The following is a 27,856-nucleotide window of genomic DNA, read 5'->3' on the forward strand; positions in this document are numbered from 1 at the left end:
GACTGGCTCAGAGGTCCAGGAGCAGCGGTTGGGAAACGCTTGTTTAATAACTTAATTATTGTAATATCCACGTTATTTAGCACTTAGGCAGGACTCTGCTTTCAGATAACAGAATTCACCCCTTATAATTTAATCTTATCGGTTCGCTGACTTCCCCCAGAGCCAGTAGCGATGGGCAGGGCAGCAGTGATGCTGCTGTGTCTGTTTAACGCTGTACAATTAACCGGGGGGCTGGCTGAGGGAACGGGAGCGCTGTCGGACCCAGCTACCCCCAAACCCCACCGCCGCCCCCAGCCCCGCTGCGCACACGTGGCGGTTTCCCGCGCCCATGCGGCGCTACGGGGCGTGGCTTGGCGGGGTGGGGGCGTGGCTACGGGCTCGGAGTGGGCGGGGCTGGCTGGGGTGGGCGGGGCGACGCTGAGGTAAGGGGCGGGGCCCGGCGGCAGCGCTGCCCGCAGCCCGTGGCGGTGTGGCCGCGGTGAGGCGGAGCCGGGCCCGCCCCGCACCGGCGGCCGCTCAGTGCCTGGGTAGCGGCGGCGGCCGCAGGAGTGCGCGGGGGGAGCGGCGCCGGTGCCGGTTCGTGTCCCGGTCTCCTCGCTCCAGAGCCTTCTCCAGCCGCGGCCCCTCCGCTCGGCGGCCGTTAGCCCGCCGCTTCCGGCCGCGGCCCCCCGCCATCGCCTCACCTCAGGCGCTGCGGCGGCCGCCGGGCCATGAACTCGCTGCTCTTCGGGGAGATGGCCCGAGCCTTCGCCCCCGGCGCCGCGGCCGCCTCCTGCCCGCTGGGGCCCGGCGCTGCCGGCGGCCCCGGGAGCACGGCTGCGGCGGCGGGGGGGGGGCCCGCCGGTGACCGCGGCTCTCCGTAACGACCTGGGCTCCAACATCCACCTGCTGAAGGGGCTCAACGTGCGGTTCCGCTGCTTCCTGGCCAAGGTCCACGAGCTGGAGCGGCGCAACCGGCTGCTGGAGAAGCAGCTGGCGGCCCAGCAGAGCGAGCGCGACCGCCGCCTGCGCTACAAGACCTTCTCCCGCGACCAGGCCGTGCAGACCGACTCCGGTGCATCCCCGCTGCTGCCGCCGCCGGGCCCCGGGCACGGGCTGGGCGCAGGGCCCCTCGCCTCGCCGCCTCACTACAGCCGCTTACCCGGTACTATCTGGAGCTACACCCAGGTGCGGCGCACCGGAGGCGGCGGCTTGGAGACGGTGCAAGGGCCCGGGGTCTCCTGGATCCATCCGGACGGTGTCGGGGTGCAGATCGACACCATCACCCCCGAGATCCGCGCCCTCTACAACGTGCTGGCCAAAGTCAAGCGGGAGCGGGACGAGTACAAGAGAAAGTGAGCGGCTGGGGGGCCCTGAGCCTGCGGGGAAAGAGGGGGGGGGATGCGCGGCGCCGGCTCCTGCAGTGCGGGGAAACGGGAGAGCCCCTCCTGGGGGCGGAGGGGGTGTGTGGGGACCCCTGCGGACGTGGGGGCGATGTCCCCTCTCCCGCAGGGCTCCATCCCTGGGGAGGATGCGCCGATGGCTTTGGGGAGGCTCTTCCTTCAGGGGGGATGTACCTGAGCTTGGAGACAGGAGAATTGTAGGATCCTTCCCTGGGGAGCTTTGGTCTCAAAAGGAGCGTTGTCAGCTCGGTTTAACGACAAAAAAATAGGAAAATCAGACAAAAAGTCCGTTTTGGAAAAGAGAAAAAAAATCTGTTATTAATATTGTATTGCATAGTTCCTCCTAAATTTAGCTTGCCTTCGTTTTCTGATCTGATTACTCCAGTAGTGTCTTTCGCGTGCCAGCTCCCCAAAATTAGCTCAGTGCTGCAATATTCGGGTTGCAAATACTGCAGGGGAAGGGTTGCACTCGGAGGTGTTCCTCGGAATTCGTGAAAACAAAAGCCCTAATGCCAGCCTTTGTAAGCCCTGCTCGGCTGGAGGCTTCTCCGAGCCTGTTGGGAAGCCCTGGGCTTTCAAATGGTGTTCTTCTCCCCCCTCCCGGTGATGGATAGTGTCCCCTTTGGGTTGCTGTATTTGCTCAACGTAGTGTGGCAGAGATGGAGGCCAGAGGAAGGAGGCGGGGGTGGGGGGGAAAGGTAGTTGGGATTCTGCAGGGAGATTCCTGCATTGTGGAGGAGCTGCTTATCCTCTGGGGCTGGTGTGGGCACTCCCAGCTGGAGTTTTGTCGTCTTTAGGCTTAAATGTGCTTCCTCTTTGCCCAGTCTTGTCCTTTTTGGTGCAGAGCAAATGCCATCCTTGCTTTCTGCTTTGGGAGGCAGCAGCATTTCCCAGCTCTGTGGCCTGTGAAGCGTAGCTGAATTTCTTCTGTCCAGGGTAGCAGGACTGCAGTGTGCTCTTTGCATACCTCCAGTCACCAGCTTTTATAACAGACCTCTTTATAACCGACCTCCTCTTGTGAATTAACGTGATTTAGAGAGATTTTTAGGCAGGCATATCTGTCCCAGTAGTAATTTCTGGCCTGTTTCTCAACTAAAGTATTGCCTACTCTCAGTGCATCTCATAAAGCTTGTGTGCCTTTACTGCTCTGTTCCTAATGGCTGGAACACCTCTTGAATCTGGATGGAAAAAAGAAGTTGGCTTCTCTTTTTGTTGCTCTGGAACAGTAGATGCCATCGTGGTTGTGTTTGTTGTTATGGTTGGTACCAAGGAGATGGGAGTAGTGGTGCTCCAGAGGAAGCTGTGCTTGGTGGTGGCTTGGTTAAGGAAGATGATACGTGTTGGGTGTGGGTTACGTCACCAAAAGTTGGGGATGTTTCTGCTTTTTAATGGCTATGGGATTTATTTTTCTTCTTAGGGAAGGGGAGACTTGGGGGCTGTTTAAATTGGTATGTGGCTGGTTCTGTCTGTCCTGCTTGTGTACAGCAGCTTTTCACCCCAGAGTCTGTACTCAGGTGTGACTGTGTGCACACTCCAGGTCATTCCAAAACCACATCAGTTCAGTGGGACCTCTTTGTAGGCAATGGTAAATCACATCCTCACCACCATTCCTGCTCTTGAAACAGGTTTTCCCCCTGATGCTTGACAGAAAGACTTGATTAATGCTTACCAACACTAGCATTGTATCTGCAGATCATTACTATGGAATTGCAGTGATGATTCCACTGTGGAATTGCAGTGATGATTCCACTCTTGACCTTCAGCCATCAGATGGACAACACACATTAAGCTCCTTTGGGGTAGCTTGGCTTTTCCATTTGTGGCCTTGAGCACACTTTTGCATGCCTGTGGTGTAACCCTGTGCTGGTTCAGATTGAATTCCTGCAGTTGAAGTAGATTAGTCCATTTGCTTTCATTATCACCAGCTAATGGGGTGTTGCAGTGTTTGTCAGCAGCCCTGTGAAGATTGGTACCAATGTTTTCTTGTTTGTTTTTGCAGGGAAGGGAGTGTCTGTCATGGCATGTTTATGTATATAAATATGGGCTTTGGGGTTGCCTTATCTTGCTGTGAAGCCTCTGATGATCAAGTTGTGTTTAGGGAAATGAGTTCCAAGTGGAGAATAAACCTTGTGCCCATCTCGTGATGGTGGTGTTGGGGCCTGCAGAAAGTTTGGTGTGTGCACGAGTTTCCAGCACAGACTGGTGATCATCCCAAAATGGAACAGATGGGCAGCCCCTTTGCCTGGTGGGACCACTGGGGTGCCCTGTGCAGTGGCAGGTAGCTTTGTGTCAGAAAGTTTGCCAGATGTACTAGAAGTGGTTTAGACAATGTAGTTGCTGTTTCACACCCAGAAAATAACCAGTTTGCTTTTGGAAGCCACTGGGCCTTGTAACCTGACCAAGAGGCCACCAACTCCATATGCAGGAATGTTTAAGCAGACAGTGATATGTTAACATGTATTTCCTAAAATAGTGGAGGCTTTTCTTCCTTTCCAGGATGACCACTTGGTGTTAAGGAGGTCACAGCTGGTAAATACTGCTTATTTGAAACATTTGGCTACCAGGAAAACACCAGGCAGGTGATCACATTGCGAGTCAGTGAATACCTCTCAAGTGAAGAGCTGCTTTCAAAGACCTATAGCCCGTAGGTGATGTGTCTGTGGTTGCTGAAGACACGCACTCGTTGTTGTCATGCTTCTGAATTGAAAAATGCAGTGATTGGACTCAGAGGTGAAATAATGCCTTTTGTGTCCTTGCTTTTAAAGGTAGCTTTACTGCTACTCTTAAAAAGAACAGTAGAAGATGGTAGAAGAGAGTCTTCCCAATGAAATTTTGCCTGTGCTGCTTCAGGAGTTACCAATGGCTTCACTTCACAAACACATGTTCAGCTCCTTTGTTCCATTCCCACAAATTATTTGTCTTGGACATCCTAACACAAGAAACTGGAGCTCCGAGGTCTAGAATATATATGAGTGCATCATCAGAGAGCATCTCGATCGTATTTTACCCAGGCTTTTGTTTGTGTCTGAAGTACAAATGGGGAAGTGTTCCCCCTAAGGAGCCTGGCAGATATTTCAGACCAAAAAGCCTTTCCTTCTCCCCCAGATAATGTTACTTTACACAAATAATATGTAAAATGGAGTATTTTTCTACATAACGTGTTGTCTTAATCTTACAATATGTTTTAGTGATGATCATGGCTGCACATATGTGGATTATGATTTTCGCTGTGGGAATAAGCAATTGGAGGAGATTTATAAGGAAAAAATGAGCTTAAAATTAATTTCCTTTAGGTTTTTTCAAACTATGGTACAATTTAAAAGAGCTTTTGTCCAGATCTGATCCCACTTCCTTATCCCACTTTTTATCTGGTATTACACTTCTAATAAGCAAAGGTAAAATTGTCCACTTCCTTTGCAGTCAAACTAGCTCAGGAAAAATCCTTCTCAGGGATCTCAGTTACCTGGGAATGGAAGGAAGGGTCAGATTTTGTTAGCTGAAACACAACTGGAGAGAAAAAACCCAAGGTACTGTTCTGCTTCACCTCCCTTGAGGTGAGGTGGAACAGTTGTGGGGTTTTACATGACCAGTGTTGGAATCGTGAATGTATCTCTCCCTCCATCCCCGGGTAACCAGCTTCACAGGAGGGGAATAAGCAGGTTTAATCGCAGGCACGTGGCAGTGCTGCTGTCCTGTGAGGGACTTTGGGTCTATTTAGTGTATTTAGAAGAAAAAGCAGCTTTTTGAAGAGCATCTGGGACTGTGAAACCAGCATGATCTGTCATTATGTAAGTCCTGTCCTTGGTACGTGCGTACTTTGGGGTTCTTCTCCAGGCAGCAGGGCTGAATGGGCCTCTGCAGCATGACAGGGGATGCCCTGTGTTCCTGTGGCTAAGCGTGCAGCCGGGTGTTTAAATCTGCTTATGGGAAAAGGGGAAAACAAACGTGCTTTTTCCTGCCCCCAATTAGTCAAGCTACACTGCTCACCGAGGTGAAGTGCTGACAGCCTGCCTTTGGCTAAGGCAGGACGCCACAGTGCGCATGGACTGTGTCCTGCTTGTCGGTGGCACAGAACGCAGCCTGTGTCAGGCTGTGATGCTAGGGACAGTGCTCAGACCTGGGAAGAGGCGATTCCTTCCTTTCCAGCCTCGCAGGGAGATCTGGAAGATGGAAGCGCATCGCTGTGTGTTATGCCAGTCAAAACGCTGCTGCGTGTGGCCAGCGCGAGGCTGCTGACTTGGTGAAAACCTTCTGCAGTCAGTCCCTGTTCTCCCTTCTGGGTTTTTTTTTTTTCCCTTTTAGCTGCAAGGAGGCAGCTCCTCTGTCTGGGGGGAGCTTTAGGGGGAACACTCGAATAGATTTGTATATTATGGTTTCACAATTGCTCTTAATTGGTGCAGATATTGAGTTTGCCAGATGTCAGTTGCCTTTTCCAGCGCAGACTTAACTGGTACTAAGGGTTGAACTGGAAATAATTGTTTTACCTCAGGTTGGTATTTTGTTGGGAAGATTAATAAAGTCCACTTGAAAAAGAGATTAGCTTAAATTTGCTGCAGCTGGAAAAGACAAAGATTATCATTGTCAAAGGCAAACACACGTCAAAACTAACTGGATCTGGGGTTGTTTTAAAGCAGGGAACTTCATAAAAATGTGCTTAAGAGAAGCCCTGGAGGAATGTCTGCAAACCTTTAAAGCTGAAATATCAGTGGTAACAAGATGCAAATGTTACACATAGACCCAGTAAAAACCAAATCATTTCTTTATCCCTCTAGAAGAATGTAACCAGCGTGTTCGACTCCTGCCCAGACTTCAATTGGTTACAGAGCTGGTAATAAAGCAGGCTCTGTGAAAAGCCATATATATATATATATATATATTTAATTCTGGCATTTCTGCTCTTCTTTCTGTGTTTTCAAGGGGTACTTTTGCTTCGGTGTGGCTTTTCACTGAAATTTTGTGTCCCTCACTGCTTCCAAAGCAGCCACACAACCTGGTATTAGAGATGCTTTGGATATACCCTTTGCAGGATGGGAAGTTTTGATGGTAACTGCTCACTCTGGTGAAACCTGAGGCTCAGTCTGGGAATGACTTTTTTTACTTGCACTGAGAGGATGGGAGTTTTCTTTGTGAAGAGCAGATAAAGTTGTCTAATGTGGAAAAGCTTGGCTGCATAACAAAACTATACATCCCTTGTAATTGCTGGCTGGAAAGCTGCACTGCTCGGAGCTCTGCAAATGAAGCATTCTAAGAATCAGGTTTGTTTGGGTGTCAGGCATTTTTCTTTAGATAATACCATCTTTGCTTCTAAACTGCTGCTGCAGAGACAGGCCTTTACAGTATGAATACCTGGAGCACTCTAACGGATCCCAGATGTATTTATTGCCTTGGCAGAGCTGGAGACCGCGACTTCTGGGTTGTTGTAGTGGAGGAGAAGGTTTGGAAGGGGTGGAGGATGTTTCCCTTCGATCCTGCTTTCTATTCTGCAATCTCTCCACAGTGGGATTGAGTCTGTGTTTTGTGTTTAAGTAGATAAATCTCTGTGTGTGCCTTAAACTGACTTGTAATGGGAGCAGCCAGGGAGGGCTAAGATGTGGTAGGACTGATTTGAAATAGCTGTCTTAGCTGTGCAAGTTAGCTCTTTGTTTGGAACTTTATCTTTGGCTATTAACTCGGAGTTACAAGTAAAATACTAACTTCACAGACGAAGCGGTTTGGATGTGGTGCAGAAAAGATACCAGAATCTTGTGGTGAGAGTTTCAGTGAAACCCGGGCCATGATCTGTGTTGTGTCCTTCAAAGAACAGCTTCCTCTGTGGCAGGAGAACCACAGGGCTTTCTGTGTCTGTTTGGAATTTACCTTTTGATTCCTCCTGTGACTCATGGTGGAAAGCTTTGGCCTTTCTGAAGGCAAAAACCCAGACTTCCAGAGCACACCTTAAGCACTGAGTAGCTCTGAGAGTGAAAGCCCCCAGGTACCTCTGATCTCAAACCCAACCAATCTTTACAGACCCTTGCAATTTAAGGCTGAGGTGAAAACAAACACAGAAACAAGTTATTTCTAGCTCTTTGTCAGCTGTAATCATAGGCTTCTGTTGCAGTAACGCAGTTTGAGTGCTGGGCTTGTAGCTAAAGAAAGCATTGAACCCATGTACAGCTCAAAGCTGCTTTTTTGTGGTTAAAGGTTTGTGGTGAATGCTCGCCAGGTCTTACGTTGGCTTCCTGAGTATGCTTCTCCGTGGCCAGATTTATTTTGCTAGAAACAGGCACAGGATGTTGTTCTTTATGGTTTAGTACGGTTTAAGTCTCCATCTTAATGTTTAAGACCAGTCCTTTTGTATAACAAAAGAAGAGATTTCTTCCAGGTTGGTGTTTTTAAAAGGGAAGTTTAAAAACATAATACTATGTATGTGTGTGCTGTTCAGCCTAACTGCAGCCTTGTGACCTCTCCAAGCTAAAAATTATCTTGTTCCCAGAACTGCTAAGTAATAAATGGGACAAGACTGATTTTGCTTAGTAAGCAAGACACAGGGAAACTGTAGTGCATGGCTGTGCTTTTAAACCAGACTTCAAACTCTGTTCTGCGTTCCCCCACCGTACACCTGGCTTCTACAGGTTATTTTCCATGTGTGTTAGTCTCCAGTTTCATTTTGTCTGAGTGTTCTCCAGCTGCTTTCCTGTGCTGGTAATCATCCTTGTCACTTTTTACTCGAGTTCTTATGCATTTACATCCCACTTTGCATCTGAAGGAGCCTGCCTCTGCTTTATGATGTGTTTAGAGCAGGGGGTAAAAATAAAATCACTGTGGTATGGCAATAGCTTGAGCACACTGATAGATCATTGCATTTCAAATATATTGTTAGAATTGCTTGCTTTGGGGTTGAATGACTGTAGTTAGTGACTGGTGTTGATCCATGTACAAAGATGACATCAACTCTGCCTCTGGATCTACTTCAATAGCAAGAGCATCAAGGGAGCTGGGAGAGAATGGTGCTCTGTGCCCATTAATGATGCGTCCTGCTTGTTAATGACACAGAACATGGACTGGTTGCATTGCTACTGTGTGAAAGTGAATCAGCAATGATGCATCTCTTCAGGCTTTTGTTCAAGCATTTCCACACTTTAACTCATCTATGTATGACTTGCTGGTTACTGGACTCACTTTGGAAGCATTCTGCTGGACCTTTTGTATCCCACTTCCCCCAGATTTGTTAATTTGAGTCCCCTTCCAAGTAGGCTTTGAGACTGAACGTAGTCACGTCTGCTTTCTGTGTCATGGCTTCAAAAGTAAGCCCACTGCTGCCTTTTGCAGCTTGTTCTCACTGGAGAAATGTCCCGTGGTCCTTGTTTTGGCTGTTTCTGTCTGGAAACCACCGTGCATTGCTTTAGAAAAGGATTTTAGCTATGTGTGATCAGATGAGTGGCTTGGATTGCTGCTGTTTAGTAATGGGGATCCCATCTTCAATCTGATGCTAATTTTTGTGGATTTACTCTGAATTTGCACTGAAATACAACCGAAAGCAAAACTTGGCGTTGCATGCTGACCCTGAATTCCATGTGTAACTTCACAAATCTCTTGGGGCCAAGCACAAGCCGAATGTTTTGATTTGACATGGTTTCAGGAATCTGCATAGAAATGACAAAGCCTTTGTGAGCAGGTAAACCTCAGATCAAGTTCTCTGTTGTGTGGTTATCGGTACGCAGGTACCACTGCATTACAGACCCAGGTTTGTTTGCTTTGAAGTGTATAGGGGTTTGTATCTGTAAGCAGAGAGCAATGCTGGTTGAAAGACACGGCAGCTCACAGACCCTGTGCTAAAAGGAGGAGGAATTAACCTGGTCCTCTTCATGTGGGTGAGAAAAGTTACTCATTTACAGTGGCACATGAACACAGAACAGAGATGATGAAGGAAGCGATGATGTCTAATAGGATTGGATCCCCCTTTGCTCTTAAACACAGTAGATGTGTTTAGTCCAAGTGACTCATGCTGGAATTGGAGATCAAAGGGATCCTGGCTCAGTATTTATTCCAAATCAGTGGTTTCAGTGGAAAATGTGTTTCTGTTGGTGATTTTTACAAGTACAAATTGGCTGCAGGTCTCTGAGGGGAGAAGAAAGAACTATGGCATTTCTTATGTTTTATTTAAATTAAGCTTTCTCTACACAGAGAACACAATTTAAACTTAGCAGGCCCATGTCTGTTCAGTATGAGAAGTAAAACCCTGACAAGTCAAATGGAGTTAAAAAGAACACCAGGTATTGGTGTAATTTTACGTAATCCTGCAGAATGGCACGAGTGCATTAACACTGAATCAGAGTGGGAATATTTTAACAAAAATGTGTAATATTTCAAAAAGCTGTCATAATTAAAATTGTCACAAGGAAACCCCCCTCTTGCAGATACCAAAAAACCCCAAATCAAATCTTTATTTCCCTTTCTAAACTTTTCAGTAAGGCACTGACCATCTGCTGTAGCATTGGGCACTCTGGGTTCTCTTCTATTCCCCTAAATGCCTATACCAGCAGCACCTCACCTCACATTGGTTCTGTCATCCATGCAATTTTGAAGCCCCTCTGGGTTTTTATGTGTGTGTGGTTTGTTTTTCTGTTGTTTGAAGGAAGGGAGAAAAAGGGAGTGCAAAGCACTTAAGAACTCCTTAATGCCCTGGAAAATGTTTTTCCACTGATCTGTATTCTTAACCAGAGTGTGGAACTGCCGCTTGTCAGTGGGAGACCAGCTTTGTGTGTTAAATGGGACAAAGTGACCCTGGGAATGAAGTCCCACTCGCAGAGCTGCTGTACAGAGTTTTAGCCTTTCAAGAATGGCTATGGGATGTAAGGAAGCTCATGTCATGATAACTGTCCCTGAAGGATAGCAAGCTCCTGGTGGTAGCTTGTGATGAATCTGTGAATAAACCCATTTTCTTTCATAGTTTCTCTTCTCCTTTTGGGCATTAGATACTTCTATCCATTCATATGCAATGCAGTCAGACTTTTCCCTGTTGAGTTTCAATGGCTGGAAGGAATTTACTGTCTTCACTAGTTATTATTTTGTATAGGTGATCATAGGAGCCTCGCAGTTGCCCTGTCAAGGTAGGCCCTATTGCTGTGGGTATCCTGCAGTAGGCGTCCAGACTCTGACCCTCCGTCATTTTGTTGCAGCCTGGAAAGAGGTGTCATCCTGTTTTCACATATTTCACAGCCTTTTTTCCTCCTGCAGTGTTCAGTGAAGCAACCAGTACTGGGTTTGATCTTTCTGCTATAAATTCACAATGAGGTACTGCTCTAGACCCAGGGGCAAGGGTTTATTCCCTGTGGTGAGGTGTGGCTTGGGTGGGCTTTGGGTCCGTGGCTCAGCCTAGTTCTCCTGTAACTGTAGGACAGTCAAAAAAAAAGGCAGGCAATGAGGTCACTGCCTCAGTCACGCTGTTCCTTTTCACTGGCCTTTTGCATTAAACCTGAGTTTGGAACTGTTCTACCTATCGCTTTGCCTCCATACACAGCACAGGGTTGCCACTGCCAGTGGTTTGTACCACCCTTCCCCTATAAACATGTGCAGTGTTTGACTGCCTTAAAACTGGATTTGTTTGTGGAAAACTGAGCAACTTCAGCTTGCTTTGCAGCAGTGGCCAAACTGAGCTTCCTCCCTCCCAGAGTCTTCAGTCCGCCTGTGTCTTAATATCTTGTATTCCAGTTTGGGTCAGTTCCTCAGTTGCTGGGGTTTTTTCATTGTTTGCCTGTGGTTTCAGATACTAAACAATGATGTTCTTGGGATTTTATGCAACCAAGGCAGGAAAACCGCCATTATGTTTGTGTGGATTCAGGACTGAGCTGCCTTTGTGCAAATATTTAAAAATGCCTAATCTCGAGGTTTACATCCTCCTGGGCTGTCCTCTTTCTTAATTCACTGCCATCTCAATGGCACAGTAGTGTGGTTTAATGGTAATGCTGTCAAGGTTGGGCACCAGAATTAACTAGAAATACTAAACTACATTGTTCTGTCCATTGTACTAAAAATGATTAAAGCAGCTTAAGCAGAGAGAGCATTCTTATAGTTCTGGAAGGACCGTATGAGAAGCGCCAGGTATTTCCTCATGTCATAGAAACCCTTGAAGAATAGTTTATTTGTTACCCTTTGTCAATACTTGTGTTCTTAGACTCATGATACTGCCCATAAAAGCTACACTTAATATATTTACCTTTACAAAGGTAATAAAACTCTTAAAATGTAGATAAGATAATGGATATATAGGAGCTCTACTGGGAGACTGCTACACAGTAGGTATATATCCCAGCTGCCTTCCTGACTCCTGGGAGCAGATAAGCATTATCTCATTTCAGTAGACAGTTTCATTGATCTTTACTAGGTTCAATAAAAGTATTGGGGCAGAGATTAAGATGACTTCTAGCTCTCAGCTTTGATGCTGGCTCTTAGAGGATGTGGAGGAAGAGGGAAGGCAGATGGAGATAAAGCTAAAGGCAAGGGAAGGAGAGCGGTGAGGACTTCAACCGCAACTTGCAATTATTCTTGGCATTTCAGGCTGAAGAAATGCAGAAGTGAATGAGGATGGTGTGGTAATACATCCACAGGACCTCTGGTTCCTGTCCACAGAAGAGTAATCCTGATCTGTTGTCACTGGAGTTTATTGGAGCCTTTCAGAATGAGTTTGAAGTGGTAACAGCAGGGTGGTTACCACATGGCTAGCGAAGGGGATGGCTGCATATAGAAAGCATTTACTCATGAAAACTTTAGGTCAAATGAAGACCTTTTATGAGAGAGGATGTTAAAATACCAATGTTTTGAACTTAATGCAGGTTACTTTCTAACAGCTGAGCTTAGCTAATTGTACATTTAATTACGTGGTTCAGTATTTCTCCATAGAAGTGGATCAGGTTTTCCCCCAAAATGGATGATTGGCCTGAATTCTGAAATGAGAAAAGATTGGAATATCTGTTGAAAACAAGGTTTGGATTATGTCTTAGTGGAGCTCAGTAGGTGTTAAAAATGGTGCTGTCTGATCACTTTGTGCTGTGCTAGTAGTGTATTTCCTTTCTGTCTAGGATCACCAGCTAGCCCAAATGCAGCCCATGCTATCTAGTCTGGTTCATTCCTGAAAGCAATCCTTTAGAAAGGCTATCAGTTTAACTGGGCTTTTTTATTCCCAACTGTGGAATTCAGGCAGATATCCTTGATTTGCTCTCCAGAGTAATGCTTCATGCCAGCTTACTGCGATTCGCAGATGAACTTCACAACTCGTTAGAGTTGTAAAGTAGGTAATGCTTTATTCAGTGCTGACGCGCATTGGGATTGCTCCTCCAAAAGCATGAGCACCTTTTCTTTGCCACTCAGTTCGTTTATATTACATATAATGGTTACCTAAACATGAGATTGCTTCACGCCGAATACATATGCAAAACCTATTCCCATTTAGTATTATAATTAGTTTTCTGGCATTTGTCCCATTGATGCGCTTGCGCAGTGCCTCCTTGTGGTGGTTGTTAGGGGGTCATGAGGATGAAGGCCTCAAGTTCCTCTTCATCACCGCAAGTAACCTCTTGCTTTCACACAGACTCAATAGGGTTTCGGCTCCGATCCAAACCTCTGGTTCGGTACAAGCCAGTTTTATGTATCTTAAAGCAGAAACTTGTCAAGTTTGCAAATTTTGTTACTCTGGCTATCTTTTGTTCCTTTTCTTTCTATGGATACTATTTAAACAAGAATGTCTTAAATATTAAGCTATGAATCTTATCTACTACAGTTGTGCCTGGCAGCTGTAATTCCTAGAATTCTGCTTCACCATTCTAGTGACTTTGACTCCTATGGTTCTGCTTCACCAAGCACAGCGACTGCTTAAGCAAGCAGGCACAATGTTAACCCTTTATTCCCAGGTATCAACTGTGCAAACCCCTCTTCGTGAGAGAACTCAGAGTGTATTTGGTGGAACTCAACCTGAAGGCCACAGACTCAACATGAGTGTCTATGTTCCAGTGCTGGAAAATTCCTGCTCCATTCGGAGAGCAGGAGAACCACAGCACAACAACAGTGCTCAAAACATCCAGGTTTTCCTCTTCATAACACACTGCCATGAAGTCATAAGGCAGTTCTGTACAGAAATAATCTACACCCTACATGGGAAAGTTTTCCTGTAGTTAAAAGCCTGCTAGATTACTTCTTAGAGCTATGATGTAAGAATCTTCCATATAGTCATGTGCATCAGCTGAGATAATGCGCTAGTTGAACTTGGCAGCCTCCAAAGGACATTCATGAAAGCTTTCATTAGGTGTTTATAGAAAATAGAAAGGCAAATCATACCACAGAACTTTGCCTGTACTTTCCGACAGCTTAGCGTTAGAGCTTATTATGGCTTTAAGTCTCTGCTGTAACTACTTGTCTGCTCAGCTGCCAGTCTTCTGGCAAGGTGTCTGTGTTTTGTTGAGTCCTTCGCTGCAGTAGGAGGTGAGAAATTACAAGTGAAATGTCCTGAGCACCGTTGAGATACAAATGTATTTTTAACATGGTGCTGGTGTATATTGGAGCATGCCTCTGTGCCACCTTCTTAAAGGTGCTGCCAAGCTAGAACTATGTAGAATTACACTCCTTTGTTACTGTGTCATTGACTAGAAGCAAATTTCAGGTCTGGTTTATTGTGCGCTTTATTTTTCCTTACTTTTTCTTCCTAACACCCCAAAGTCTTCATTCATACTAATATTTTTATCAGCCCCTGAAGTCTCCCGTGTTCTCATTTCTTCCCTGGTTTTAATCCTAGAATTAGGGGTAAAGGCAAGGTGAAGGAAGGGGGAATACAGTTTTCTGTGGAAAAATAGGCTTTCCTGTAGTGCAATTGAAGGCGTAGAGGGAGAACCTTGAAATCAGCTCAAGTCTTATGTACTGGGTTTTATGTGGAAGGTCTTGGGGTGCTTGGCTTCAGAAACGAGTCATGTCAGAGTCTGATGCGGTTGTGTGTGCTGGTAATGCTTTTCCTGCCCTCTTAGATTTATTAATGGGTATTTTCCATTACTCTTCTAAAATTAATGTGCTGAAGTGGAGGTAAAGGAGGAAAAGTTTGAAGTGAGGGTGCAAGGAAGTAGAGAAACAGGATGGGAATCCCTTGCTTGAGAGACCACAGTGTATCAGGGTCAGATCACTGAGAGCAGTCCTGAGGAGAAGGACTTGCGGGTGTTGGTCAATGAGAAGCTCCCCATGACCCAGCTTCAGTGAACGCTTGAGCCCAGAACCCCCCCTGTGCTGGGCTGCACCCCCAGAGCGTGAGCAGCAGCTCAGGGAGGGGATCCTGCCCCTCTGCTGCGCTCTGGGGAGACCCCCCCTGCAGCCCTGATCCAGCTCTGGGGCAGCAGCACAAGAGGGACGTGGAGCTGCTGGAGCGAGGCCAGAGGAGGCCATGGAGATGCTGCGAGGGCTGGAGCAGCTCTGCTCTGGAGCCAGGCTGAGAGAGCTGGGCTGGGGCAGCCTGGACAAGAGAAGGCTCCTGAAGGGGAGACCTGAGAGCAGCTCCAGTGCCTAAAGGGGCTGCAGGAAAGCTGGAGAGGGGCTTGGGACAAGGGCCTGTAGGGACAGGCTTGAACCTGCCCGAGGGGAGACTGAGCTGAGCTCTTAGGCAGAAGCTCTTCCCTGTGAGGGTGCTGAGGCGCTGGCACAGGGTGCCCAGAGAAGCTGTGGCTGCCCCATCCCTGGCAGTGCTCAAGGCCAGGTTGGACACAGGGGCTTGGAGCAAGCTGCTCCAGTGGAAGGGGTCCCTGCCCGTGGCAGGGGTTGGAACTGGATGAGCTTTAAGGTCCTTTCCACCCCCCATCATTCCAGGATTAAGTCTTTAGCATAGATGGATTGGAAGTCATGCTTGGTGGCAGGCTGCAGAAAACTTACGTATTATAAATATTTGCTTAACCTTATGTGCAGTTTACAATGGTTTGGAGGTTTTCTCCTAAAGTACTCATGTTAGTAGTCTTGCATCTTAGCCAACTATTAAAACTGTTCTGTTAATGGTGAACTTGATAATCTTAAAGGTATTTTTTCAAGCTAAATAATTGTATGGTTTCTTTTAAGCTAGTAAAGCTTCAGATTCCGGGATGGACGTGCTGGTGCTTATCTTCTGCTCTTGAAATACATTTGATTAAATGAAGAGCATGAGGCAAGGTTTAAGTTTCCCTAAACAATGGACGGATTTTTCTGTGATTATTACATGACTCAGTTATAATAATCCCTTCTCATTGTGCAGCTCGGTTGCTGAAACTGAGCAGTGAAGTTCTGTTGGTAACTCCCTTATAAACAACCCCAGTTGCAATTTGCAGAAGACATTTTTCTCGTGCTGTTCTGTTCTGCTGGAGCCTGTATTTAGTTCTGTAATGCTGTGGATGTTGGCAGTGAGCTGTCCAAAGGAATCACATGGCTTTACTGGGACACCGGGATAATAGCGTGCTGTGTTCCACAGCTCTCCTCGTGCAGCCTTCCCTTTGTCTGCGCAGGGTCTCTGAAAGCTTGTTTTGACCTTTTCGGTGCAGGAGACACCGATTGTACAAGTTTCTCACGTTAGCACATGTCTCAGGCTATTTCTGTATGTTCACCAAAAGAATCCAAGATGATGAATAGTCTATGCGATCACTGCAATATGGCTTAAAAGCACTGGATGGGCTACTGCTTCCTGCCCTGCGATTGCAGGGTTAGCAAAGAAACTACTGAAAGACATCAAACTTCTGCTTCTCATTTGCTCAGAGATGCTTGTTCGTGTCTGTCAGACCCACATAAGAAATGTAACCCCCCTGCCATGCTGGAGGTGGGTAGATAAAGTAGCTCCTTAGGAGGAGTAGAAAATAATAGGCAGGGTTTTGACTTTTTCAGGAAGCAGAAAAACTAAAAAAACTAATAATAAGAAACTATTCTTACTTAAGTCAGCTGACTTAAGTCAGCGCTTCTCTTCAGGCTCAGTCTTTGTTTTATTCTCTCTCTTCATAGCATCTTCGCCGTATTTCAGTAACGTTTTCTTCAGAGAGAATGGCCATTAGGACTAGTGAGCTTGAATGAATTTCACAGCAGTTTTAATATCCATATGGCTGTGGCAAAGTGCTCGGACAAAACACCTGAGTGCAAGGCATACTAAAGAGCATAAACCAGCAGCTTGTCAATAGGCAGAGCTGTAAAATAAATGTATATACTTGATCAGCCGTCTCTAATGTGTGAGGTTTGTGGGTGCTTATGTTTGCGAGAGATTTCCTTACATGGGAATTCAGGATTTGGTAATTAACTTGTAGCCAGCAGCACTATGCACTAATGTAATCCTGTGCTTTTCAGATTACCTGCTTCGGAATGAGTCAGAGTAATTACTTTATCTGCAGCTACGACAATGGTTTTACAGGAATGTGATGTTCTTTGCCTTGGCTGTTTCATAAGCTGTGCTTGCAGTTGCCTTCTGCAGGCCTAGAGAATGCGGAGTTCTTCTGTACACTTCAGTGGCAAAGGAGATAAGGGTTTGTTTGCCATAATATGCACAAGTGATAGTGCTGCTGTTTGCTAGAGGACAGTTTGATCAGACACGACTGACGTGAGCACGGACTCAGCTGTGGGCTAAAATGAAGGTTATAGGACAGTGGCTTTTGCAGCTCTTAGTCTGATCTCTGTAAGAATGGGATACTTCTGCCCAATTGTATTAGTTGCTTGAGTTCTCTTCGTTTTGTGGCAGTGCTGGTTGGTGGGTTGCTGGTGCCGTGAGGCCTGTGAGAAGTAAATAAGAATGGCAGCATGGGAAACAGCCTTGGAAATGTGGTGCTGTTACCCAGTATAGTGCAATCAGGATGTGTCCATCTCCGTCAATTTCCTTTTTATTGTTAGTAGAAATATATAGAAAGAAAGGGAAAAAATAAGCGGATATACCTACAAAACGGGGGAAATGCCTCAGATTTAATTGATACCAGAGGAAGAGAACTGAGAATCCGAGCATTGGCCCAGGAAGGTTGAAGTAGTAGCTACCAAGGCTACAAGAAAATAGTGATAACGATGATTCAGTTCTGCACAGTTGAGCTAAAAAGAAGTACAAAATGCAGTGCTGTGTTTCTCGTCTTGCCAAAAGTGTCATTCTGTGTTGATATATGTCAAATGGGTGTTTGGGTATAAATCTTATCAGATGTTCTGTAGTTAAACCCAACCATATTTACTATGCCATGCGTGGGCTGTATCATATTCCTGGAATCAGAGTTGACTTGTCAAGCAAACTGTCTGTCTGACATTTCCTTTCAGAACAAAATGTCACTGTAGATACCCTGGAGGCACAGAGACGTGGCACTGGTTGGTCCTGCTCCCCAGCAGTGGGCTGAATTCAGACTAACTGCTCAAATTGGGTATCCTGTTGGCGTAGGGAGTCGTGGCTGCCTGTCTTAATGCCAAAGGGCAGCTTGCTAGAAGTTGATATCTTTGCTAATTCAATTGCTTTGCAGCTCTTGTGTCTATGATGTGTTTCTGATAGCTGAAGGTTGTCTCAATAAAGCTAAGTAACTGGAAGCTTAAAGTTCATCATGACATTTCCTCTTTGCAGTGGGGAACTTCCTTAGAGGTAGGCTTTTGAGCTGTTCCTCTTCTTTGTTGCACATCTTTCTCCGTCTCCACTTCTGAAGTCTTTGCCTAGTCTGGAGCTATTGGTCTTTTTCTAATTGTAGACTGTTTTGTCCTTACCTTGTAGTCTTGGCTGCTTTTCCTTTATTGCAGAGTCGATCCTTAACCCCTGCCAAAGCAATCCCACTTGTAGGCCTTGCATTTGCCCGAGTTGCCTTTCTTCCACAAGGCTCTTTTGTTAGAAACAGCTCTGGGCTAACTTCAGCCACTGCTAAGCTGGCTGGGAAATGGAAGGCAGGCAGCCTTCTCATTGTGCTTTCTCATGTTACTGCCCAAATCCCTCTTCTCTTCCCCGGGGTCTGCTGCACCCACCCAAGAACTGCATTTCAGCTGTCAAAAACTGCAGTAGAGCTACACTGCAGAATTATTTGCTCATGCTTAAGAGCTGTGTGTTTGTTCAGGGCTTGTAAATGCTGTCATGAAGAGTCTGACAGCAGTGAAAAATAAATTTCGGTTGCTGGTGCTGAGGGGAATACAAATAGCTTGAATATAGCTTGACTTGGCTGCAGGCTGTGAGTGCCCACCTCTGCTGAGGAGTACATCCAGCCTGAGCTACTATTGCTTGCATCTGTGGTTGCTGGGACAGGTTGGGCACAGGTTTGTGAAGCTGTGGTGAGACACTGTCAAGCTGAGGAAGCTATGGAAAGCAGGGTTTAGTTCACCTTCTGTAGCAGTTACTGTATCATGAATTACATCATAAGTGTTGCTCCAAGAGCTTGCAATCTGATGGTATCTTACCAGCCAAAACAGTGTCTGACTAACCAGAAATGGTTCCTTTGCTTGCAGTTATGTTCCTGTGATCAGCTCGATGGTTTGAGGTGTGGAGGACACTAGTGATAAAATGGGGTTTGAATTATACTCTGCTTCTGGAGTATGGATATGTTATAAATAAAGGTTGAATAGACAGATGCCACCTATGCTTTTGCTCCTTAAAGTGTAAAAGCTCTGTTCCTCCAAAGCAGTTATGATTTCCCTGTGCTTGAGAGGAGCAGGAGTAGCAGAGTACAGATGCCATGCACTTGCATGAAACACCAAAAAGAACTACCTGGCCTGATCAGGTTCATTTTGGGAAGCTGAAGGTCACTGAGTTATGCTTTCAACACTTCACATGGATTTAACCTGCTAAATGATGTTCAAAATCATGTGGAGCTGCAGAATAGGCAGGTCAGTGATCTGCAGGTTTGGGTATGTTGTCATGGGCCTGATCTTTCTCTTCGGGAGAATATGAAAGGGGTTTAGAGCATGTGGGGAAAAAGGATGCTGTGCAAAGCTTTTCTTTCCAATCAAAGTAACTTATAACTTACCTACTCTCGGAAGTTCTGGACCCAAGCCTTCAGAAGGGCTTAGAAACCGGGATGTTGGTTAGATCATAAACACGAGGGAAAAGACTTCTTTGCATAGCACTTACTCAGTTCAGAGCTCTGACACCTTCATGTTCTGAGGGCAAGCTGAATCCAGGTTCTCCAGCCGAGGGCAGTTAAACAGCCAGACAGCTCTGAACTTGGCCTTGCTTAAAGTGAAAGCTGGGCTGCACTGAGCTTGATGGCTTCAGCTATTTTACCCTATTTCTGAGTCTACTTACGGTGGGGGGAAAAAAAACCACCACCATTATTTCTTTTAAGGCAGCCCTATTTCAAGTGAATTTGCTGCTGTCTGATGTGGAAATAGACTTACTGGCATTAATAGCCTTGGATGCACTGGGAAGTGGAAGACTTCCAAGGATTTATTTCTAGTTTTCCTTCACTAGCCTAGCTGCAAGATTGAAAAGAAGTGAAGTTTGTAATAGGTGGTGCCCTTCTTCAAGGACAGGGGAGCTTTTAAGTGCTTTCTCTATCATGAAGATGTATAAAACACTGTGAAAACCCCCAACAGCAGCCTCATGTGCTGTGTTACACCTCCCTGAATAAATATCTTGTGTCTTTGTTAATGGACTTCTGTGTTTGGGGCTGGGTGCAAGTGGAGGTCCAGAGCTTATCCAAGTATCAAAATACACTAGGCTTAAAACTGGCTTTTTAGTGCAGTGTTATTTCTAAGAATAAGTGCTGAAGGGGTGTACGACTCCTAGCTATGGAGCTGAGAATGTGTTTAATGCTGCTGTGAATATTGCACAATTATATGTAGAATCTCCTGCTGTATTAAAAGCACCATCATTTTCTCTCTAAAGGAATGCAGGCTTGGCTGTTGCTTTTACTTGATGTTGTTGAACTCTTGTGACATTATGCATGGCTTTTGTTGAAACACCTCGTGTGGTCAGGAACAAAACACAAATGTACTTGGAGATGATTTTTGTTGTGGTTGCAGTAACAGGCTGGAGCATCTTTTTAGGAGTGTGTAATCAGGGGGCATAATTATACAATGGTTTTCTGTATAGCGAGTCCTTTTAGTAATTCCCTTCACAAGCAATTGCTGCTGTTCAAAGGTCTGCATGCTCTTTTAAGCAGAGCACAAGTCTGGAATAGGACTTTAATATTAACTCTCCTTTATAATGTTCCTTTATAATGAAAGACCTAAGCGTTAACAGTGCAAAGGGTACAAGTTCTGCTGTGCAGTGACTTTTCCTGTATCCTCTAGACCATTGCTAGAGGTTCAAGGATACAAACTCTGATGTCTGGGAAATGTGATGCTGCGATGGCTGACTTGTAGCAAGGAGAATCTGTGGAGAGGATGTTGCTTGCAACAGGCAAGAAACATGACTTCATTCAAGTGCTGCTGTGTTACAGCCAGGCTTTAATGGAATCAGACTTTCCCATTAAATTAATAGGTTTTACATGGAGCCCATCAACTAACATTTAATTTGCTTCAGTAAGAAGTCAGGGCATGTGGGATCAAAGTGGTCTGTGCTTGGAATAGTCTGGGAGAATCCCTCTATTAGAGCATCTTAAAAATGCTCATTGAAACAAGAAGTGGCATTTGTGAGTGAGCAAATTAATGCAATCTTAGATTTAATATAGTGCTAAACTGAGCCTGGACATGAAAATGATCTCTTAAGCAAGGATTTTAAAAGCAGAGAGAATGGATTCTATGATTTTGTTTGCTTAACAAAGTAAAGGTTTCATGGACGTGTTAAATGAAATCCATCTTGCATGCTCTGGTTTTCTTAAGCTAATGAAAACATGCAGACAGCTATTTGTATTTATATTCCCAAACTGCCATTCCAGTCTTGGAAATGGTTTAGTGAGATTGTAGATGCAGCTTCTTCTTTCAATTAAGAAATATCACTACAAATGGTTCAATAGAGACTGATGCTGTAGCAGAACTTCAGTATTGTGAAGGTTTCTCTATACCTTTGCTTAGAAAGGTTGGCCCAGGTGATCCTTGAGATCCCTTTCAACATGGTGTTCTTTAATTCTGGATGACATCTGTCCAGAAAGTCTTGAACATGATGCTTTCTTATCCCCAACTATCACACCCTGCTCAGATTTTGTTTTGGCAGATCACAGGATTAGGCTCTGGATCCTTTTGTGTGGGAATCCAAGTTTGGACATCTGGGCCATTAAGTCAATTCAAATGAAATCTGTGTATAACAACCAGAGTTATAAACTGTAATGTTGATAGTTATTATCTAGGTGTCAGAGAAGGGGATTAGTGGGCATGTTACTACAGACCCACATTGAGAGGTGGTGTGTAACAACCGTGAGTAATGCAAAGCGATTAAATCGGTTAGGCTGGTGCATGCTAAGTGTTAAATCTCATGCCAGCGCTGGCCAGCTTCACCATTCGGGGTTCCTGTAAACAATGTATGGGCGTCAGAATGATCCCAACATGCACAAAGAGCAAGCAGTGTTGCCACAAAGGAGCAGGAGTGGGCAGCTCTGGACGTGTCATTACTTGGCCCTGCCATAGCATGGGCGTTTTATTCCATCTTCTTGCAGGTGTGGTACATCAGAGAAGGCATCTTAGATGCTTCGTGTCCAACAGATGAGCAAGGCTGGGTGCACCTTGTGCCAAAAGTGGAATAGTGGTGTTTTAGCATGCAAGAAGAAACAGTTATGCTGTTCCCTGAAGTAGTGCTGATGGTTGGTCTGTTCAGTGGGTTTGTTTTCAGGAATTACTGTCAATAATTTGATGGGCATTGTTCAAACTAATGTTTTAGTTACTTTTGCAGACTGAAGCACTCATAAACTATTAGGTTTTCCTTTCTGCTGCTGCTCTTGTCCCCATAAACTAGTGGGAAGATGCTCCAGCTTTGGAGTTGGTACCTGAGAGAAGAGCAGGGAAGAAGCTTGGACCACTGTAACTGTTTTCTGTTGTTCTGTTTGGTGGGTTTTTTTCTCAGCATAGCTGTACAAAATTCCCAGGATGAAGGATCTTGTCTTCCTCCCTAAAGAGTTTTTCTTATGGAAAAATTATGTTGTCATTCAGTGCTACTTGAGGAATAGTTGCTTCCTTAAGGGGAGGATATTTTTTATGGAAGTAATAATGTAGTTGATACCATCAGGCATCATTAACTGCTCTACTTGTGCCTTTCTGCCTTGAGCAAAAACATACTTAAACCAGTGTGCTTATGCCTGGTGTATTTTGTAAGCATGTTTTGTTGTCTAAGTAATACCATACTCACGCCTAAAAATCCTGGGGCTTAAAGGAAACTACTGAGCAATATTTGGAGAGAAAACTTCCCTAAAACTTTCTTTTCCAAAGAGGTTTTGTGCATTGCTGCTGTGGGAGCTTCTCTTCACTGGTCAGTATTCCTGAGCTTGTCTTGGCACAGGGAAAGGAGAAAGAAAGATACTTGTGTTTGTGGATGCAAGTATTCAGGGAGTGGGAAAGTGGCTGGAAGCTTGTTGTGTCAACAAGCTCAGTTTAATTTCATGAATGTTAGGCCTGAAAACTTAGAGAAGCTTTTAAGTGACATTATCCAGCTCCTGGGATGTCTCCATGGGCTTTCTTGGGTGCTGGAGCTGGTGTTAGTATGGGTGAACTGGTAGCTACTCTTCCAATTTCAAAGGAAACACACAAGTTTGCGGTGTGACTCAGCTTTACAAGAACACTGCTTTAAGCTGTGCTAATCCCAGCTGACTGTTCATGTGTTTTGTTTGTCTAATATCCCTGTAATGTAGCTATTCCCGTTAAAGAAAGCCAAGCAGCCTTTGTTCTCCTCTAAACTATGTAAGACACTACTGCAGAAGTAGTCTGGGGCTCCAAGCTGCAATGACTGAATGCTGCTGGAATGTAATGTGTCATATCTGGTAAAAGGGGAATAGATCCATAGCTTCTAAAATCCCTTTTTTGGGGGGTGGGTTGGAACTAAAACTTTCTTGGAAGATGGGAAAGAAGGAAAAAAGCTTGGTTAGATTTGAAATCTGTATTACTGGTGTTAAAAAAATAAAGTAAAACAAGAAACTGAAGTCTGGTAAATTTAGATGGCAGCGTGGGTCAGAAAATAGATTTTTGGGATGCAATCGATGCATCTGAGCCAAGAAATCTGTGTATTTGAGAGCAGCAGGAGCAGCTGGCTGGGTAATACCCTGCAGCAGATATGTGAAGTCTGCTGGGTTTTAAGCCTACAGTGTGTGCAGCCATTTCCCTTTTGGGATTACAGTCCCCATTGTGCTGCATCTCCCATGCTTATCCAGTTGAGGAGTTACCTACCCATTCTGCTTTGTGCTGCAGAAGTGATAATCCAGGTGGTGCTTCCCTCTTCCTTGAGATGAAGGAAGGCTCTGGTCCCTTTCACAGAATCACAGAATCCCAAGGGTTGGAAGGGACCTCAAAAGATCATCTAGTCCAACCCCCCTGCAAGAGCAGGGTAACCTACAGTACATCACACAGGAACTTGTCCAGGCGGGCCTTGAATATCTCCAGTGTAGGAGACTCCACAACCCCCCTGGGCAACCTGTTCCAGTGCTCTGTCACTCTTACAGTAAAGAAGTTCTTCCTGATGTTAACGTGGAACTTCCTATGCTCCAGTTTACACCCATTGCCCCTTGTCCTATCACTGGATATCACTGAAAAAAGCCTAGCTCCATCATCCTGACACCTACCCTTCACATATTTGTAAACATTGATGAGGTCACCCCTCAGTCTCCTCTTTTGCAAGCTAAAGAGACCCAGCTCCCTCAGCCTCTCCTCATAAGGGCTTTCATGGACATGCATGCAGCATGGCATCACTGGTTCTGTTTGCTAGGAAGTAGAAGGCACCCGCAGCCTGCTGGGTGGAAGAGCATTTGTGGAAGACTTGTGGAAGAGCATCTTCTGCTTTTAGATGGTAAAGAGAAAAATATTGACCAGTATAAAAGACCAGGAGAATAACTTAGTGTGTTGAATATGGAAGATGTCAGAGCTATAGTTAGCATCTTCTCAGTGGCACACTGACTCCTCACTGCTGCATTTGCTGGAGTGTGTAGTAAGTAGCAGAGCTGCCAAGGTTCCTTTTAAAGCCCTGTGTGTCACAACAAATACAGTATGACCATATGAATGAGCAATCTTTCTATTATCTCACTTCCTTGGAAGTTGAAATGGAGAATTAATCCTCTGCTCCATTGTCATCCTCTACCTTCCTGTCCGTTTCCTTCCTCTCTTCATTACAAATAGTCTCCCGAGGTTTACGTGTGAGGAGAAAGTAAGATTGGCATTTTTAGCTGTTAAATGAGGTTAATCAGCTTGGTGGTGGGTGGGAGAAATGTGCTCTGAGGTTCAGAAGGTGATATGAATGTTTCTAGCAGGACCTTCATGTCAATCCAGTGCAAACTTCTTTGTTAGGCATGAACTTTTTGGTTAAAAATGACCTTGTGTTATTGTTCTTATAACGAACAACACAGGAGTTGTGGAGAGGGTCTGTACGTGTGTAAAAAGAGGTGATCCTTTTCCTCTTGAAGGCATCATGAGTGTGATGGAAGGGAATTAGGGCCATAAATCGCTGTGCTGCAAAATGGCATAAAGGGGGGAAAAAAAAAAGGAACTCCTGGAATTTCTGCAGGATGAGGAAGGTCTGGGTCTGAGCAGACTTTGAGATGTGTAATTCTGGCGGCAGCCCAGCATGGCTGAACTGCTGGGGAGGAATGCTAATCCTTTTGCCTAGCTTTTGGCAGAGGCTGTAAAAACACGCAGTCATGTTTTCCCTCTGCAGAATGCACTGTGAGGATGCAAACTATACAGCAGACAAACCTGGATGAAGGCAGGCATCCTCATTGCAACAGTGCAAACCTGGAGAAGCAGCGTATCAATTTCTGCAGTGTCTGCTTGACTTCCAGCCCTAAATGACAGCCTGGTGGCAGAGAGACCAGGAGGAATGATTGAAGCCATGCAACACTCCTCCTGTAACAGAAGGAGCCCATCTTCCAGACTGCAAATCCATGTGCTTTAATTTCACCTTGCTGCCTCTAATATTAAAATCTGGATAACAGATTTTAATATCCAGTTACTATTTTTATAGAGATATGTGTAATTAGCAGTGAAAAAGCCAAATAGGAAATGCAAATACGAGCTAAAACATTTGATGACAAATGCAAATTTCAACCTAAATATTTTCCTTTGCTTGGCAATAAATTGTCGCTGCTAAAAAGATGCACACGAGGCTTCCTGCATAGGTCAAACTGTATGGCAGGGAATCCACATGCCATGATGTTGGAGATTCCTGCCCCACAGTAGCAGGAAGGAGCGGATGTAAGCAGCATGTCATTCATCATGGCACCCTGCTCCTCTGAGCTGCTGCTGCATTAAGATATAACCCCTTCAGGTGCCTGTGAATGCTCCTGAATACAGCAAACTGCAATAGCACCATGCCTGCCTGCATCCTGCCTACATCCTTCCTGCTGAAATGGTCCCCCCTGGCTTCCATTTCAGATGGGATTAAATTTGCACTTGGAATGAGGAGATGTATCGAGTGGCACAGTGATTACGTATGCATCAAACCAGCTGCCTCAGTGGGAATATCCTGCAATCTATCCATCACCAGGTTCCTTTGTGGGTTTGAAAACAGGATGAAATGATGCATTTTAGCAGATACAACCTTGCATTTGTAAGAATCCTTTGATTTAATAGATCTCTGGGCTGTGGTTTCCCATCTGCAGTTAGGCTATAAAATGTGTTGAAGTGGCAACAGGAATTGCCATGATGGGACTCTGAGATTGTTTTTCATCTTGTGGTATCCAAAGTTTCTTTTCCAGGGGTGTAATTCCTGTTGTTATAATAGACAGGACAACTGTCATGTGGCACCACTGCCCGTTCAAAAAGAGGGACACATGTTCTCTTCCCCCAAATCAAACCATATCAGTGTGTATGAATGGGTATCATCATGTTTTCAAGAGTTTAGCTTTCAAGTTAGTATGGTCAAATAGTGCTTTTTGCCCTTTAAAGGGTTTTGATGTTGAAAAAGGGGAACTGTTGGATATTTTTGCACTTAATCCAACAATGAACTCAAATATAAGGATGCTAGTAGTATGAGGTTTAATTACACAGTTTGTAATTCCTTTTCTTCTGCGCATTCAGTGCTGCAGCAGAGTAAGTGTGTGTTCCCTGCATTCAAGGATGCTTCTTTAGGTACTCCTTGCAATGATGGTGCTGGGAAATGATTGAGGCATGTAGATTGAGGCTTTTGATATCAAAAGCACATTAAGGTATGAATTGATTGGACTGAACAGATGAATAGTACAGCTGCTGATTCACATAATTTACCTTCAGCTGATTCTTCTTGCACTGAAAATGGCCCACTTTATTTGCAACCAAGTATTGCATACGAGAGCAGGAAGAGTGGTGATCCCAATGAAAGTGGATTTAGCTTTTAGTCTCCTACAGACTTAATGTTCCTGTTCTAAGGGTGTACAAGTGTGGGGGACCATCTGCTTTACATTTCAAGTAACTGTCATCATCATACAGCTACCAGAAAACTTGTGATTTTGAGGGGAGAAAACTAGTTAACACTTTGCCTGCAAATCTTATCTTTCAGATGGGAAGAGGAATTCACAAGAAGAATGAGTCTGGAATCTATGGTAGAAACCTTACGAGAGGTAAGCTTTGAACAGCATGTATTGAAAAGTACAGGTTTTCTCTGTGCCTTTTATTATGGTGGTAATAACTCAAATTTGTCTTTTAAAATCTTTCTTCTGGCTAAAGCACCTGACTGCATTGCTCTGTGCTAGAGAATAGTGTTAATGTTTGGAAGCTGAAGCAGGGAGGTGCTGAAGTCTGACAAAGTGAAGCTTGGGGTGGTGACAAGCCTTATCAGCCCTGTTCAGGTTAAGTGAGGAAGCATATATTGACCTCTTAGCCCTTAGTTCTTTGTGTGCTTTCTCTTGCAGGAGGCGCAGGAAGCCGAAGCTCTCCAGGAGGAGTTAAATGAAAAGATTGAAAGACTGAAAGCAGAACTTGTGGTCTTTAAGGGTCTGATGAGTGATGTAAGTACACTGGAGAGCAGAGTGGCCAACTCCCACTGCCTTTGTGAAATGTGTGTGTCATGCAAATGGCTTCATTCATAAAAAGGTTATGGTCTTAGTGAGTGCTGCTTTGTAGTTAGCATTTATGGCTGCCTTTATGATCTAATGCATCAGGCAGATCACCCTGCCCCCTGCTTCCTGTCTGGTCTGTGTAGAGATGCATTAACTTCGCTGCTTAGCCCATAACCCGGACTCTTCCCTCCCTTCCCTGTTCTCCACAGCTGGTGGTGCCAGCATTCACGTTTGCAGCCATGGCACAAATGTTGGAGAACTCACAGGTCAGGGTGAAGGGTTCATCACGGAGCAGCACCATGTACTGCTAACAGGAGGGGTTCTGCTCTGAGTCACACAAGAGAGTTGCGTTCAGAAAGGGAGCACGCTTCACGTATTTCCCAACTGCCTTTGGGAAAGCTCTGAGTATCACTGGTTCAAGTATCTGGCTTTGTTTCCAGTGCTACTTTTTTGGTAGAAGACTTGTGTCTCATTAGA

The 27,856-nt window shown here is 45.2% G+C and overlaps 1 protein-coding gene across 1 annotated transcript in view; it reads left to right on the forward strand.

Moving 5' to 3' along the window:
- Nucleotides 1-432: 432 nt before the first annotated feature.
- IFFO2 (intermediate filament family orphan 2) overlaps nucleotides 433-27,856 on the forward strand; it is a 40,449-nt gene continuing 13,025 nt past the window's right edge. The window contains 4 exon segments of the mRNA XM_065696276.1: nucleotides 433-826; nucleotides 828-1,334; nucleotides 26,881-26,941; nucleotides 27,233-27,328. Coding sequence (XP_065552348.1) covers nucleotides 711-826; nucleotides 828-1,334; nucleotides 26,881-26,941; nucleotides 27,233-27,328 — 780 coding nt within the window. The 5' untranslated portion in view covers nucleotides 433-710.

This window comes from Lathamus discolor, chromosome 16, assembly GCF_037157495.1.
Source record: "Lathamus discolor isolate bLatDis1 chromosome 16, bLatDis1.hap1, whole genome shotgun sequence".
Taxonomy (NCBI): Eukaryota; Metazoa; Chordata; class Aves; order Psittaciformes; family Psittacidae; genus Lathamus; species Lathamus discolor.